Source organism: Artemia sp. Qi Xiang Cuo, chromosome 9 (genome assembly GCF_049724085.1).
Source record: "Artemia sp. Qi Xiang Cuo chromosome 9, ASM4972408v1, whole genome shotgun sequence".
In the NCBI taxonomy this organism is placed as follows: Eukaryota; Metazoa; Arthropoda; class Branchiopoda; order Anostraca; family Artemiidae; genus Artemia; species Artemia sp. Qi Xiang Cuo.
The window spans coordinates 76,098,496-76,114,097 of record NC_142802.1 but is presented as its reverse complement, the minus strand read 5'-3'; the positions used below and the strand labels follow the sequence as shown (position 1 = coordinate 76,114,097).

Sequence of the window (15,602 nt, the reverse complement as noted above, 5' to 3'; positions counted from 1 at the left end):
ATTTACAGTTCTTTCTGTTCTCCTTTAAAGTTTATTTCTGTATGAAAGCGTTTTAAATAAACAAAGTAGATATTACACATAAAAAAGAATCCAGTTAACTCGAGTGAAGAGAGGCCAAGAAGGGTATTTCATTTACCAGAGTGGGACAAGTGTGGTTTAGACCCCCATTAAAACCCCTCCCTCTCAATGGCTACGTCACTACTGGCCTTTAAACCCAATTTTAATATCATGAAATTGAAATTGATTCAACTTAAGCTCATACTTACTAAGGATTCAAATGATTGCAACTGATCACTTTCTTAGAATTCGTGATGAGAATCAGAACCTCTTAGAATTGAAATGTTTCGCAAGTTTTTGTTTTACACAACTAAAATTTAACATCTTAAAAGAATAACAAAATACATACCTTAAGGATTTTTCTTCAGATGTCAGATCATGGTTGATTCTAAAATCAGTTTTCCTGCCTCCCATTTTAATTTCCACTGTTCCATCACTTGTACCTTTTATAAACTGCCCATCAATTTTGATTCCCATCTGATCCATTTCTGATATTTCTATTTCAGCATTGAATTCAGTGTTTCCATCCTCTGAACTGTAAACTCCCTTTAAAGAGAATTTTTCAAATACTGAGAAATGGTTGGTTACTGAAAATAATGTAATTTCTATTGCTTGTCCGGCTTGCCTAAGATATACTATTTGACGATATTACATCAGGATAGTTGTTGACTCAGAGCTAGCTCATTGAAAGATTAATAAGTGTGATATGTTTTTAAATTTAAGAGGCAGCTCCACATTTCTATCTCCCCTTCTATTCAGAGCTTCCTTCACATGACAATATTGAAAAAGTTGACTGGGCAGCTAAATTCCTACTGACAGAGATTTCTCAATTATTGGGATATATTCCAAATTTTAATATTAGTAATAATGAAGGTCAGGGGAGCTTTTAAACCATAGCCTACGTGAGTAAAACAATTAAAATATAGACATTTTTTAAAAATAAACTAAATGGATTAAAAAGTGGATTTTTTTTTCGCGAGAATCTATGAATATAAGTGAAAACAAGGGATGCAAAACGGGTAGGGTTTTTCATATAACACATATATAAAATTGATCGAAGTTATAAATAAAAAATGTGAACTGAGGAAAAAAACTTTAAAAAAAAACCTAGGAAGAGTCAAAAAGCCCAATTAGTCTTAAACCACAGATTTGAACCTAAGTTACTACAACTACAAGCAAGTGCCCTTACCGTACGATATCAAGTCTTTTACAAAAGTGTTTGTTTTATAATAACTGCTGTGCCAAAATCATCCGTTTATCTTGTTTTATAAATTTTACTTAATTAAAGTATGAGAAGTTTTAAAAAATATGGTATTATTGTACTGTCATCGGAAGTCCATATACTGATGAAATTTGGAAGTAATTGTAAGTTCGGAAGTTGTCAAAAAATGCCTCACGAATTTAACAATTAATTGTGATAAACAAACCAAAAAGTCGCTGAGTTAAGAAAAACCATTAAAGAAAATCAAGGATATATGTGCCAAAACTCCGAAATTCTCTGAAAATTTCTGGGTAAAAGTAGATGTTCTTCTTTCTAGACTATTTGCAAAATTTTGGTTTTGAATGATTCCGGCAAATAGCTGCTCCCTTTCCCCTTGCCTCTTTAAGACGTGTATGACATATTTTGAACGAAGATTTTCAAAAAATTTAGTTTACAAATGGAGCAATAGGAAAGTTTTATCTCCGAGGAAAGAGACTGAACACAGGAAAACATCAAGAGCAACTATTTTTTTCTTGTTATTGACCAAAATTTTTTTATGACCTTTAAAAATTTAAGAGTTAATCCTAGGACAGATCTACTCAGACCATGTGATTAAAAGTTATTTTCCTTATTATGTTAAACTGAAAACTTTTTAAGCATTTCGACACTCCCAGTCTTCTGAGTTTTTTATCCATTTTTTTCCTATGGGTGCTGCTTTTTAATTACAGATTTAAATTTTTTGTGCTATTTATAATCATGAAGAGAGAAAACTTTACAGATGTAGTGACATTCTCAATCACTTTTTTTGTTCAGTTTCCTCATATCCGACTGATAACCCCTAAAGGTGAGATAAAAAGTCTATTTATCATATGAATAAAGATCTATATAAAGGTTTACCACCCCATTAAAAACCTATTTTAAATGCCGAATTGGCCAAGTTTGAAGAACAAAGAAAATGTAACACAAATGATAGACTTTCAAATAAATAACAACGAAAGAATGCCAATAATAGCAAAAGAAATGCAGAGATTTGTTTTAAAAAGAAACAAGAGGGGGACTAAAAAAAACCAGCGCTCTAAAAAAAAGACTAAAATTCGCAAAAAAATAAATACCAAGCAACAAGAAAATTACTGAGAAATTAAAAGAAATTACAGGAAAATTGTAATTGCTGAACTTGAAAATTACACAATTAAGGCAAGTTTGAAACTATCAGGCTTCAAAAGAAACTATCTTAAACAATCATATGTCTGAAACTATCAAACTTCAGGCTACTAGTCTTAGACTATCAGAAAACTAGGCAAAGCCATCACACTTCATAATTTCACAATTGAGCCACTTTTTGAAAGTATCAGGCTTCTAAAGGCAAATAATAAATAATAACTTCGCGTTTTATATGAATACGTTCAACAGCTTTCTGACTTGGCACTCGATTGAAAGTGGTTTAGTTCCCTGTAGTTCCATTAAAAGGTAACCTACATTTAATGGTTCAATTTTCCTCTTTTTTGTACTATTTATTGCTATGAAATAAAAACAAAATTCTCTGTACTTCTTTGATTTGAGCTTCGGTTTAGTTTTTCTTTTTTTTCAGATAGTGAATACACCTTATACATTTAAGCTTAAAAAATTCAAAATGTATTTTGTTTTCAGTAAAGGGCAAATTATGTTCTGGTCTTGAGTAGGCATGGGGGTTGTCAGCCTACTCACTGTAGAGAAATTTAAGCGGCGCGATTATCCTAGAAAATATCTGTCTACTGCAGTCTCGACACATATAAAAGCTTATCTCATTTTCTCTGTTTAAACGATCCAGTGTATATTTCTCAGTAGCGCAATCAACTTTGAAAAATGGCGCGAAGTTTGTATTGTTTATGATTGTGAAAGCAGAACGAAAGGGGTGAGCCGGCGAAGTGGTTTGCTACTGTCCTATCTAACAGTTATGACTTGACTTAACTGATTGGCATATCCAAGATTACGAAAAGGGGAATTTGGATTAATTTTAGCAAATATGGAAATTTCTAGTGCTAACTTGTATTCAAAACTGCAACAGGTTAATAGCCGGAATTTCATAAATAGTGGGAGAGGGATCCACGAAGTGGTACGATTATTTGAAATTTGCCACAAAGGGGCAACCTATAGAAAATAAAGAAATTACAGCAATATTACAGAAATTCTTATTGGGAACCGGGACAAATCCATCGAATTCGGCTTAAGAGCAATAACCTGGACTGGGAAGTTGGCTGCGAGGACTTTCCCCTTGAAAAATTTATTCGATATTTTTTGCGCACACGTGCATATTATGAAGTGAAATTTAAGAATCGTGAAATGAACAGAAAGTCCAACCAAGGAAAATAAACTAGTAAGTAATTATTTTAGTTCTAGTAGTTTGAATATGTTATTATCTCCTTAATGAGCTCCTCAGTACTACAGACAATAATAATCAAACCAATATCAATAAACATATGTGAAAAAAGGAAGTGACGAAATTTAATTTAGCTGCGAATCTGCATTTATGTCGACCACAGAAATTCAATTTCAGAAAAAGTTGACAAAACCATGGAACTTAAATATCAATGCAAAGCGCCAAATTTCCTAATCAATTGTCATCACGTTATGGCATTGTTCAAATAAAACTTATTTTTACTTTGATTATCCTTATAAATTCATTCTTTGTTTTCTTTGCATTCTAAAATCAATGTTATATTTATCTTTTGCATTATTACAGCCAAACCAATTATTTTCCTTTTTCTTTTTTATCTCTTAACCGCAATGCACACTTCCTTATCCCTTAGACGCTCGATTCGTCTTATTTCTTTTCCTGTTCTCCAGGTTGCGAATACCATCGCCACACGCGTGCCTACCCATGAGAAAATCTAATGTCGCTTATGTTACTTCTGGTTTATATGTTCTCTGGAACAGCTACATCTTCGTCCGGCTTTGTCTAATGGTTGAGGTAGGAAATCATCGTGCTGTTTATATTTCTCTACAGGGGCCCAACTCAATTTAATTTTTGCTCGTTTTGAGTTTCACTCGGTTATTTATTGTAATTTATGTTCGTTTTCGGTTTCATTTATTTATTGTAGTCATAATTTTAGTAGTTTTACACTTGGAAGATTATTTGACTTTATTTTTGCTCATTTTGGTTTAATGGAACTCTTTACTTTTCTTTGAAAAACTTTTGTGTGGACAAAGCGTTTTATATTAATTAAAAACATAAAAAAACAATGTCACACTACTGTAAACTAATACACCTAGAATTAAAATCTTGAAATAACCCCAGGTGCAATGGTTTGTTGGTTTTGTTTAAATAGAGTTTTGCATTTTTTTTTCGTAGTTTACGGCCTCTTTTTAAATGGAAACATTAAAAAAACAGAATGGAATTGAGGAAACATACTTAAGGAACGAGGTAAATACTTCGCTACAAAATCACTTCAAAATCTTCGGGGGGGGGGCATATAAAATTTGAGAATATTTTACGGTTACGATTAATAGAACAACAAAGATACGGTTCGAGTCTTCTCCTCCGGTTTCTCAATTTATTCTTTCAATTCCATTCCAAGGTTTCTTAAGTTCTCCATATTATTTGCCTATGGTTTATCATTTTACGATTCTACGTAAACATATCGGAATTGATTTACATTCTGATTAGCTTTCTCGACGTTTTTTAGTCAACCCCAAAAAACAGCAAATTCCCTAATTTTAGTTATTCCATAGACAGACTATCCATTTAATTGGAGCGAACAACAAAGCACATAATGATAAAAGGTATAGTGATAAAATTCAATATTTCATCATAAAATTCAAAATGCACTCTGTCATTCTTCATCTGTAAAACATGTCGTAGCCATGTCAACCTTTCTATCATTATAACCCAAGAAAGCGGGATCAAACCACCGATTTTGTAGGTCTTACTATTTGAGATAAGGTCAGTTAGTAGGGCACAGGGTTGCCGCCAGGTGAAAAAATCGCTAGATTTTAGTGATTTCCTTGAACAAGCCAGTAATTTGTGCGCTGATTTAGTGATTTTTTTGTTAACGTAATATAACAATCACTAGAAATAGTGATAAATCACTAGAGGTGACAATTTCGAGCACCCAAAACATTCTGTAGGCAATTTCTCTGGAAAACATCTAACAGGTTTGCCTCCGTCTTTCGGAGCAACCGCGTTCCCAGAACCATACTTGACCAATGTCATCACTGAAGCTTCCAATATTCTAATCTTGGTTAGCAGACCTATCTTCCAAATTCTTCCAAAAATATTTTAACTGTGAAAAACATCTTCAGTGCACCCACTGTCTTTACTAATCATACTACCAAGGTAATTGAAGCTGTTCACTTGATCGATTTTCTCGCTATCCAATATCACCTCTTTACCTTCACTTATTGCTAGTCGTAGCGACTCAGTTGTCTTAACATCAATTTTCAAGCCAATTCTTGCGCCCTCAACTCTCAAAACCTCTAAAAACTCATTCACATTGCTAATATTTTTTATCTAGGATGCTTAAATCATCAGCATATCTAAGTCTAGGAGATTTATCATCCCCATTTGATTCCGTGTTCTCCCATTGCCTGTTTTGTCATCCTCAGGACAAAGCCCATCCAAGTGATCCATAAACAGCGATAGGAGACACCTCTGTTTAACTTCTGATTGAATACGAAACCAGCAACTAACCTCATTTTCTACCTTAACTGCAGCATGTTATTCTCGTTCATCGCACTAATCACTTTAACATATTTATCAACAGTCTACAGCAGTCGAAAAAGTATCATCCTACAAAGTAATTTACTTCCTACAGAAACCAAGCAAATGCCACTATAATTACCACCCTCACTCTTATCACCTTTCTCGTAGAGAAGTTTAATTAGAGTTTTCTTAAAATCACAAGGTGATTTTGCTTTTTCGAAAATCACATTCATAATCTTCAGTAGTTTATCTTTAGCTCCATAACCACAATATTTGAAAGACTTATTTACCACACTATCAGTATCTGGGTCTTATTTTTTTATTAATTAAAAAACTTCTTCCACAAAATAAGTTTTTCAAAGAAAAGTAAAGAACTCCATTAAACAAAAATGAGCAAAAATAAAATCAAATAATCTACCAAGGGTGAAAGTACCCCAAATCAGCATCGATAAAGAAATGAAACCCAAAACGAACAGAAATTACAATAAATAACAGAGTCAAACTTAAAACGATCAGAAATTAACATAGTTGGGCTCAAAACCCTTATGCCTTCCAAGGCCAGAACATAATTTGCACTTTACTGAAAAAAATATAAATGTTTTTACTTTTACAACTTTAATAAATCAAATAATATTAACATTTTGATTACTAAAAATCAGTATATGTATATCAAACTGACAATGCATATTCATTATATTTTTTTTTTGTAACTTTCAACTACGTCAAACAAAATGGATATCTCAAAATTTTGATTGGATGTGTTTGGGAAAATGGTGAGCGTGACAGGGGAGTTAGTCACTTTCCAATCACTTTCAACTATTAAAAAAGGCACTATTCCTTTCAACTTACAATTTCCAAGTTTCTACGACAACACTTTCAATAAAAACCCTATATGCCCCCAGTGCATAACTTACAACCCTTGCCCTGAGGGCTGTGGTGGGAAGGAGTTGTCATCCTTAAAGACCTAATCTCCAAAACTTTCAAAACGTTTAATTAAATGGTTATGTAAAAATTGTGATTGGATGTGTTTGGGGGAAAGGAGGGCGTGAGAGGGAGTTAGTTGCCCTCAAATCACTTTCAACTATTAAAAAGGCACTAAACCTTTCAATTTCCAATCGAATGAGCCCTTTTTCAAGCTTCTACGACAAAGATTTCAATAAAAACCTTAAATGCCCCATGGAATAACTTATAACCCTTGCCCTGAAGACTGTGGGGGGGGGGGCGTGTCCTGCTCTAAGGTATAATTTCCTGAACTTTGAACTGCGTGGGACAAAATGGCTATCTTAAAATTTTGATTGGATGTGTTTGGGGAAATGGTGGGCGTTGAAGGGATGTTACTTGCCTTCCAATCACTTTCGACTATCAAAAAGGTCACTAGCCATTTCGATTTCCAATCGACTGAGCCCTTTTTGAAGTTTCTAGGACAGCACTTTCTATAAAAACCTTATATTCCCCCAGAGAATAACTTACAACCCTTACCCTGAGGGCTGTGGGGGGGGGGGGGCTTCATCTTTAAAGGCATAATTTCCAGAACTTTAAACTACGTTGAATAAAATGGCTATCTCAAAATTTTGATTGGATGTGTTTGGGAAAATGGTAGACGTGAGATTGGCGTTAGTCGCTCTCCAATCACTTTCAACTATTAAAAAAGGCACTAGCCCTTTCAATTCCCAATTGAATGAGCCCTTTTGAAGTTTCTACGACAACGCTTTCAATAAAAACCTTATGCCCCCTAGGTATAATTTACACCCCGAGCCCTAAGGGCTGTGGTGGGGAGGGGTTGTCATCCTTAAAGAACTAGTTTTCAAAACTGTCAACTACATTGAATAAAATGGCTATCTAAAGTTTTTGATTGGACGTATTTGGGGAAATGGTGGGTGTGGAAGGAGTATTAGTCGCCTTCCAATCACTTTCGACTATTAAAAAGGGCACAAACCACTCCAATATCCAATTGAATGAGCCCTTTTCGAAGTTTGTAAGTTATGCCCCCAAGGCATAACTTATGACCCTTGCCCTGAGGGCCGTGGGGGTGTTTCCTCTTCAAAAACATAATTCCTATCTGTAAATCAACTACGCTGAACAAAATAGCTATCTCAAAATTTTGATTGGATGTGTTTCGGAAAATGGTGGGCGTGGAAGGGGTGTTAGTCACCTTCCAATCGCTTTCGACTATTAAAAAGGGCACAAGCCATTCCAATTTCCAATTGAATAAGCCCTTTTCGAAGTTTCTACGACAATTTCTTCGATACGTAGTGCCCTGCTCTAAAGGAAAAAAAAATCATACATTGTGCCAACATCGTTCTTTTATGCCCTTAGGGCATAATTTAAAACCCTTGCCCTGTTGGTTGTGGGGGAGTGTCCTCCTCAAAAAAATACTTTCTATTTGGAAATCAACTACGCTGAACAAAATGGATATCTCAAAATTTTGATTTGATGTGTTTGGGGGAATGATGGAGGTGGGGAGGGGGGGCTAGGTGCCCTCTAATCACTTTTGACTATTAAAAAGGGCACTAGTCACTCCGATTTCCAATCGAATGAGTCGTTTTCGAAGCTTCTACGACAACTTCTTCGATACGAAGTGCCCTGGTCTAAGACCACGAAAAAAAAATAAATAAAGCACTGTGCCCACATCGTTCTTTACTTAGGGAGCGCGATTGGGCTGCCCATGATAATCCTTCTAGCAATGTCACTATTTTTTTGTCACGAAATAAATTAATGTCAAGAAATTTATTAATGTCACGAAATAAATCTTCCTTCACATCCAAAGTGTCTCAAACTTTTTCATTCTTTACTATGTCTTTACTCTATCACGGTTTGGCACATTTTAGAAAAGTTCTGCCCATCTCTCTTTAACTCTCTCCTTATCAATTAATTGTAGCCATGTCCCTATCTTTAACTGAGATAAGGCAGATTGAACATTCGCTCTCAATTTGTTAGCTTACAATATTTTGCTATTATGCTGTCTGGCTGCATCTTCCAGATCCTCAGTAATTTTATCCATGGCCCACTTCACGCCTCCTTAATTCATATTTTAATACTTTCTCCGCTTTCTTTGTATTCCTCTTATTTTCATATGAAAATAAGAAATTAAATAATTCTATCACTAAAATAATTCTTGCAAAAGCCCCTCCTCCTCTGTATTGAACATGAAGCATCTTTATTAATATTTATGGCTGCATTTATAACTTTCTTCTTTAAGACACCATCAGTGACTTCACAAAATATTTTATTAAAATTATTCCATCCATCATCTACATGGTGAAATTTTAGACTCTCCAATTTAGCATTCAACTGATCCTGGAAAGTTTCTAACGGAAGGAAGTTACGCTTCCTAAATTTCAGCTTTAGATTAACCCGAGACACTACTAGATGGTGATCTTTGCATATGCCTATATATTTGGCTAAGTAGACTGGTTTAGTGTCAATGACCAGAAAAAAACTTCCGTGACAAATGTTTTGATATAACGTAGCTGGAATCCTGCCAACAAAGAGGATCACTTAGAACCCAAAAAAAAAGCCGAGGACAGCTAAATTACGAAAAAAAAGAAGTATTTTTTGGAAAACCATAGTATTTTTGCTAATACTTACTTTCTTTTATATTTTCAACGCAAAAATAGACCGAAGGTGAAGCATTTCACTTAAATTTATTTACAATGTATTCAAATAATACTTTTCCTGAATATTTCCTGAATGAAATAAATGAATTTTCCTGACTATGGAATGAAGTATAAATTTTTTCCTCAGGCTTAGTTTGGATGCTATTTCTGCAACTGATAGCTTTTTGTTGCTGATAACTATCGTTTACAACTGATGAATATGTGAACTTTTTTCTGTCTTTCCGTCGAAATAACTAAATAATTTGAATAGGGTACACCAGAGAGATATTTACCTTTCCGTTTGCAATGAAATTAGCTATGTCTGTTGCGAACGAAATAACATAGTCAATACCCATGTTGCTCGAGCTCAAATCCCAGTTGGACTCAACTGATAATTTATGTGGGTCTTTGGGCTTAAAAGAGTGATAGTTAATAACACCTTTGGATTTAATCTTGGCAGCCAAATAATTCCTGTCTATGCTTGATTCATGGTTGTACTGAATGTCTTTATATCTGTAATAAATTATGCCTGCAACACGTCGCGGAAAGTCCAATTCCACAGTCGTCCGTATTTTTTTCGCTGCTTCATGAGAAATAATAAAGAGGATTTTCTCAGATTCTTCAAAAGTCGAGTAAAACTGAAAAAAGAAATGTTTCTGAAAAAAACTAAAAAAAAGTAAGTGTTTTTTTTTATTCAAGAAACTACGACGTAATAGGCTAATAAAAATTTAATCTGATAGTACTATGTCATTCTTTCCGAAACAAGGTTGACTGTATAGAAAGCTTAAGAATTCAAGAAGTCACTTTGTTTAATTATCATGATTGCGCATTTCATAAGCACACCTATTTTATGTACATTGCACATATCATCGGAAAACTTTAAAAAACAAATGATCCTTTTACCCTATATCAATTTTTTTAAATCATATTTTATGAGCAAAAATGATTAAAACAAATACAACATGCCGCCATGTCAAAAACCTTACACTTGTTCAAGCGGCCCAAGACCACACCCATAATTAATTATTTTGGTTTTGCACCGCACATTCAAGCATCTATTGTAAATGAAATAATAACAACAATAGTCATCGAATTTTAAATAATGATGTTGAAGTGAAACGTAATTAACACAATTGGGCTATATGAAATTATAGGTTTGTTCTATAGGATTATAGAATAATTTCTCTTGTAAAACACTTAAATAAAGAAGTTATCACCTATATTTCTATAATATTTTAGGTTTTCTAGATATCCTAAAAAAAAATTGTTTAAAACTTTATAAAGGCTAAGACATAGCTAGTACTGTTTTTTCAACTTACATATTTTGTTCGTACTTACGTTGAAGAAGTTGTAGTGATACGCTCACTACCTCTAAACAAAACTAAAATGTTTGTCCTTCTAAAATATTTGGAAAAATCCTGCTCACTGTAAAAAAAGAATATTGAACAATAACTTACTGCAGCACCAAGCCACCTGCAGCCAACACAGCTGCAGATGCTCTTCCTATATTCTTATCTATTCAAAAATTCACCCTCTTCCAACACCATTTGACGCTAAAGTTTGACTCTTTCTCACAAATTTACTTTTTAAAACAATAACAAACTTAAGCCTAAAGAACGGGGCGTTGAGGAGGGGTCATCCAATTTTTTTAACTTTCAGTTAAAAAAAACTTGTATTTTTTAATTTAATTTCTGAACGTTTTTGAATTAATACAGATTTGATTTTGTTCCAATTCTGTAAGAATGACCCCTGAATCTCAAAGGTCGTTTAATTAGAGATGAGATAGATGAGATGAGATGACTTTTATTTTCAACTAATAATTACGTCATACTTAACTGGCACTTACCACATTTTTTTAATAACATTATCAACAAACGTAGAAATGGTAAGAACGTATGACGTTTAATTAAGCCACTATTGTGGCTTGAGTAGCGTCACACAATCTTTCATTATAAAATAAAAAAAACAAGTTTTTTAAACTGAAAGTAAGGAGCGACATTAAAACTTAAAACGAACAGAAATTATTCTGTATATGAAAGAGACTATCCCCTCCTCAACGCCTCGCTCTTTACGCGAAAGTTTGACTCTGTCTCACAACTTTATTTTTTAAAACAATAAAAAAATTTAGCGTAAAGAGCGAGGCGTTGAGGAGGTGACAGTCTCTTTCATATACAGAATAATTTCTGTTCGTTTTAAGTTTTAATGTCGCTCCTTACTTTCAGTTTAAAAAACTTGTTTTTTTTATTTAATTTTTGAACGTTTTTGAATAAATGCAGGTTTTGATCTTGGCTCACCGTACATGAATAATTAAAACAAAATTTTCATATTAATTTACTTTTATTTAGTTAAATGGCTTTCTCGAAACTTGTTTAATTTTATTTATGAACGTTTTTATTAGTAATAAATATACGAAACTTACGAATTAACTTACGTAACGAACTTCTATATTCATATATTTTTAATACATTTATTAGGGGGTTCGCCCACTAGTCAATACCTTGCTCTTTAAGCGAAACTTCAAATTTTGTTCCAATTCTTTAGAAATGACCGGTTAATCACAAAGGCCGTTAATTAGAATAAATAGCTCTTATGAAAGTACTAAAAAATCTTTGGCTTAAAGAGCGAGGCATTGACTACGGGGTGAACCCAATTATATATGTAATATTTTCTGTTCGTTTAAAGTTTCGACGTTGCTGCTGTTGTAGTTGAAATACTTGTTTTTTTATATTAAATTTATGATCTTTTTTAAAATAATGCTGGGAAGTCCGGCGTCCCCTTCATAGCAATGTCCCTTCCCCCATGAAAACTTCCTTCATGGAAAGATCCTCCCACATCACCCCCGACCCCCCCCCCCCGACCCGGAAAAATCTCCCCAGAAAAAGTCTGTATACTTCCAAATAACCAATACTAACTGTTAACATTGGGTAAAGTTCATAAATTTCAGCCCACCCCCCGGGAACTTCGGGGGATTAAGTCATCCAAAAAGAAATACTTATTATATTTTCGAACAGGTTAAACAAAATGGCTGTCTCAAAATTTTGATCGGGTGACTTTGGGGAAAAAATGAGCGTGGGAGGGGGCCTAGGTGCCCTCAATTTTTTTGGTCAATTAAAAAAGGCACTATAACTTTCAATTTTAATTCCAATGAGCCATCTCACGATATTCTAGAACAACTTGTTCGATACGATCACCCCTGGGAAAAAAAAACAAAAAAAAAAAAAAAACAAAAACACAAATAAACACGCACCCGTGATATTTCTTCTGGCAAAAAATGCAAAAGTCCACATTTTTGTAGATGGGAGCTTGAAACCTCTACAGTGGGGTTCTCTGATACGCGGAATATGATAATGTGATTTTCATTAAGACTATTTGGCTTTGAGGGGGTCGGTCCTCCTTTGTTTAAACATCGGACAAATTTATTCAGGCGGGGTACTATTGATAAGTAAGATGAAATTTCATGAAACTTATATATTTGTAATCAACAATAAAATTAAATTCTTTTGAATCCTTTATTGGTATCAAAATACCATTTTCTAGAGTTTCGGTTACCATTGAGCCGGGTCGCTCCTTACTTACAGTTCGTTACCACGAACTGTTTGAAACCAAACTCATTCACTCTTCCTACTCTTTTCATACCATTCAATACAATTTAACTCTCCCGAATAAAAAAAAAAAAAAAAAAAAAAAAAAAAATTAAAAAAAAAAAATCAACAATATTTAAGCCCCACCCAACAAAAACTTTTTTAATCTAATTTTAAACTGAAACTGGTTTTCTGACTCCCTAATGCTCTCCGAGAAACCATTCCCCAAATTAACTGCATAATTTCTAATCAAACAGTTCGTGGTAACGAACTATAAGTTAGGAGCGACCCGGCTCAATTGTAACCGAAACTCTAAGAAACGGAATTTTGATACCAATAGATAAATCAAAAGAATTAGATTTCAATGCTAATTTCAAAGATATGAGTTTCATCAAGTCTAGTCATACCCCTCAAAAGTAACGCGCCTGAGAAAATTTGGCTTATTTTTGAAAAAAGGGGGAACGACCCCCTAAAAGTTATAGAATCTTAATGAAAATCACCCCATCATATTCTGCGTATTAGAGAACAATACGGTAATTGTTTCAAGTTCCTATATATAAAAATATGGAATTTTACATTTTTTGCCAGAAGACAGATCACGGATGCCGGTTAATTTGTTCGTGATTGTGTGTGTTTGGTTTGTTTTTCCCCAAGAATGATAGTATTAACCTATACGGCCGAAAATACCGCAGGAGGGCTCATTGGAATTGAAATTAACAGTTCTAGTTCCATGTTTCAGTGACCAAAAAAAATGGACGGCAACTAGGCCCACTCCCCCGCTCATTTTTTTCCCAAAGTCATCTGTTTTAAATTTTGAGATAGCCATTTTGTTCAGCATGGTCGAAAATATGATAAAAATGTCTTTTAGGATGACTTGATCCCCCAAAGTCCCCAGGGGGAGGGCTGAAAGTTATGAACTTTACTCAATGTTAACATATAGTATTGGTTATTGGGAAGTATACAGACTTTTTCAGAGGAGATTTTTTCTGGTAGGTGGGGGAAGGAGCGGGTCGGGGGCGATATGGAAGGATCTTTCCATGAAGGACGTCTTCATGGGGGAAGGGACAGTGCTATGAAGGGGGCGCCGGATTTCCCAGCATTATTAAAGAAAAAGATCAGGAATTAAATAAAAAAGAACAAGTTTTTCAACTGATCAACTGATTGTGATTAAGAGGTCATTTTTAAAGAACTGGAAAAAAAATTCGAACTATAGTTTAAAGAGCAGGGTATTGACTAGGGGGCGAACCCCCTAATATACGTGTTAAAAATTTATGAATATAGAAGTTCGTTACGTAAGTTAATTCTAAGTTACGTATATTTATTACTAATAAAAACGTTCGTAAATAAAATTAAACAAGTTTCGAAAAAGCCATTTAACCAAATATAATATGCAAATTTTGTTTTAATTATTCATGTACGGTGAGCCAAAATCAAAACCTGCATTAATTCAAAAACGTTCAAAAATTAAATAAAAAAAACAAGTTTTTTTAACTGAAAGTAAGGAACGACGTTAAAACTTAAACCGAACAGAAATTATTCCGTATATGAAGGGGGCTGTCCCCCTCCTCAACGCCTCGCTCTTTACGCTAAAGTTTGACTTTCTCACAACTCTATTTTTTTAAACAATAAAAAAACTTTAGCGTAAAGAGCAAGGCGTTGAGGAGGGGGACAGCCCCCTTCATATACGGAATAATTTCTGTTCGTTTTAAGTTTTAACGTCGTTCCTTACTTTCAGTTAAAAAAACTTGTTTTTTTTATTTAATTCCAAAACTAGATCGAGTCGTACTCCACACTTCTGAGACTAAGCTTCCACGACCTCTAGTCCTATGATGATGATAATCAGAATTAAACTTAAAAAAATCGCTAAAATATTCTGGAGATAATCTATTAAGCACTTGGTAAGTAAACAATCCCGCCTGATGGTCCCTGATCTGATGGACATTTAAAATTCTAAAACTGATAAAACGTTCACGCGTGTGCTCATACTGAACAAAGTACTCGAAGCACCTTATTCTTAAGAATCTGCAGTCTTTTAATATTTGAATAAAAATTAGATGCATAAATACAGCAACCATAAACAATAAAAGGATGAAAAATAGTAGGATATACAATTCTTAAAACAGTTAAAGGTAACATGTGTTTCAAACGCCGCATCACTCCAAGACTTCGCGCAAGTTTAGAAAAAATCATATTTATGTGTTTCTTCCAACTAAAATTATTATCAACATAAAATCCTAAATATTTATTTTCAAAACCTGTGAAAGAGACAAATTTTCAAATACTATAGACGCAATATTTACAATTGTTCCTACCCTATTAAAAATCATATAATTTGTCTCAGAAATATTAACAGCAAGGTAACTCAAGGAGGTAAACACCAAAAGGTTTTCCAGCGTTCAGTTTGCTTTATCCACTAGTTCTTCCAGTGATCGTGCAGAAATCGTCAAAGCCGTATCATCTGCAAATGCTGTAACAGTTGCTTCGGGCAT

The 15,602-nt window shown here is 34.0% G+C and overlaps 1 protein-coding gene across 1 annotated transcript in view; it reads right to left on the bottom strand.

Annotated features, from left to right (window-relative positions):
• The window catches only part of LOC148949030 (uncharacterized), a 387,072-nt gene that overhangs the window by 197,122 nt on the left and 174,348 nt on the right, over window positions 1-15,602 (bottom strand). The window contains exons 33-34 of the mRNA XM_089095093.1: window positions 9,826-10,170; window positions 407-603 (exon numbers count right to left, since the gene is read on the bottom strand). Of these exons, the coding sequence (XP_088951219.1) occupies window positions 407-603; window positions 9,826-10,170 (542 nt within the window). The remainder of the gene's footprint in view (window positions 1-406; window positions 604-9,825; window positions 10,171-15,602) is intronic.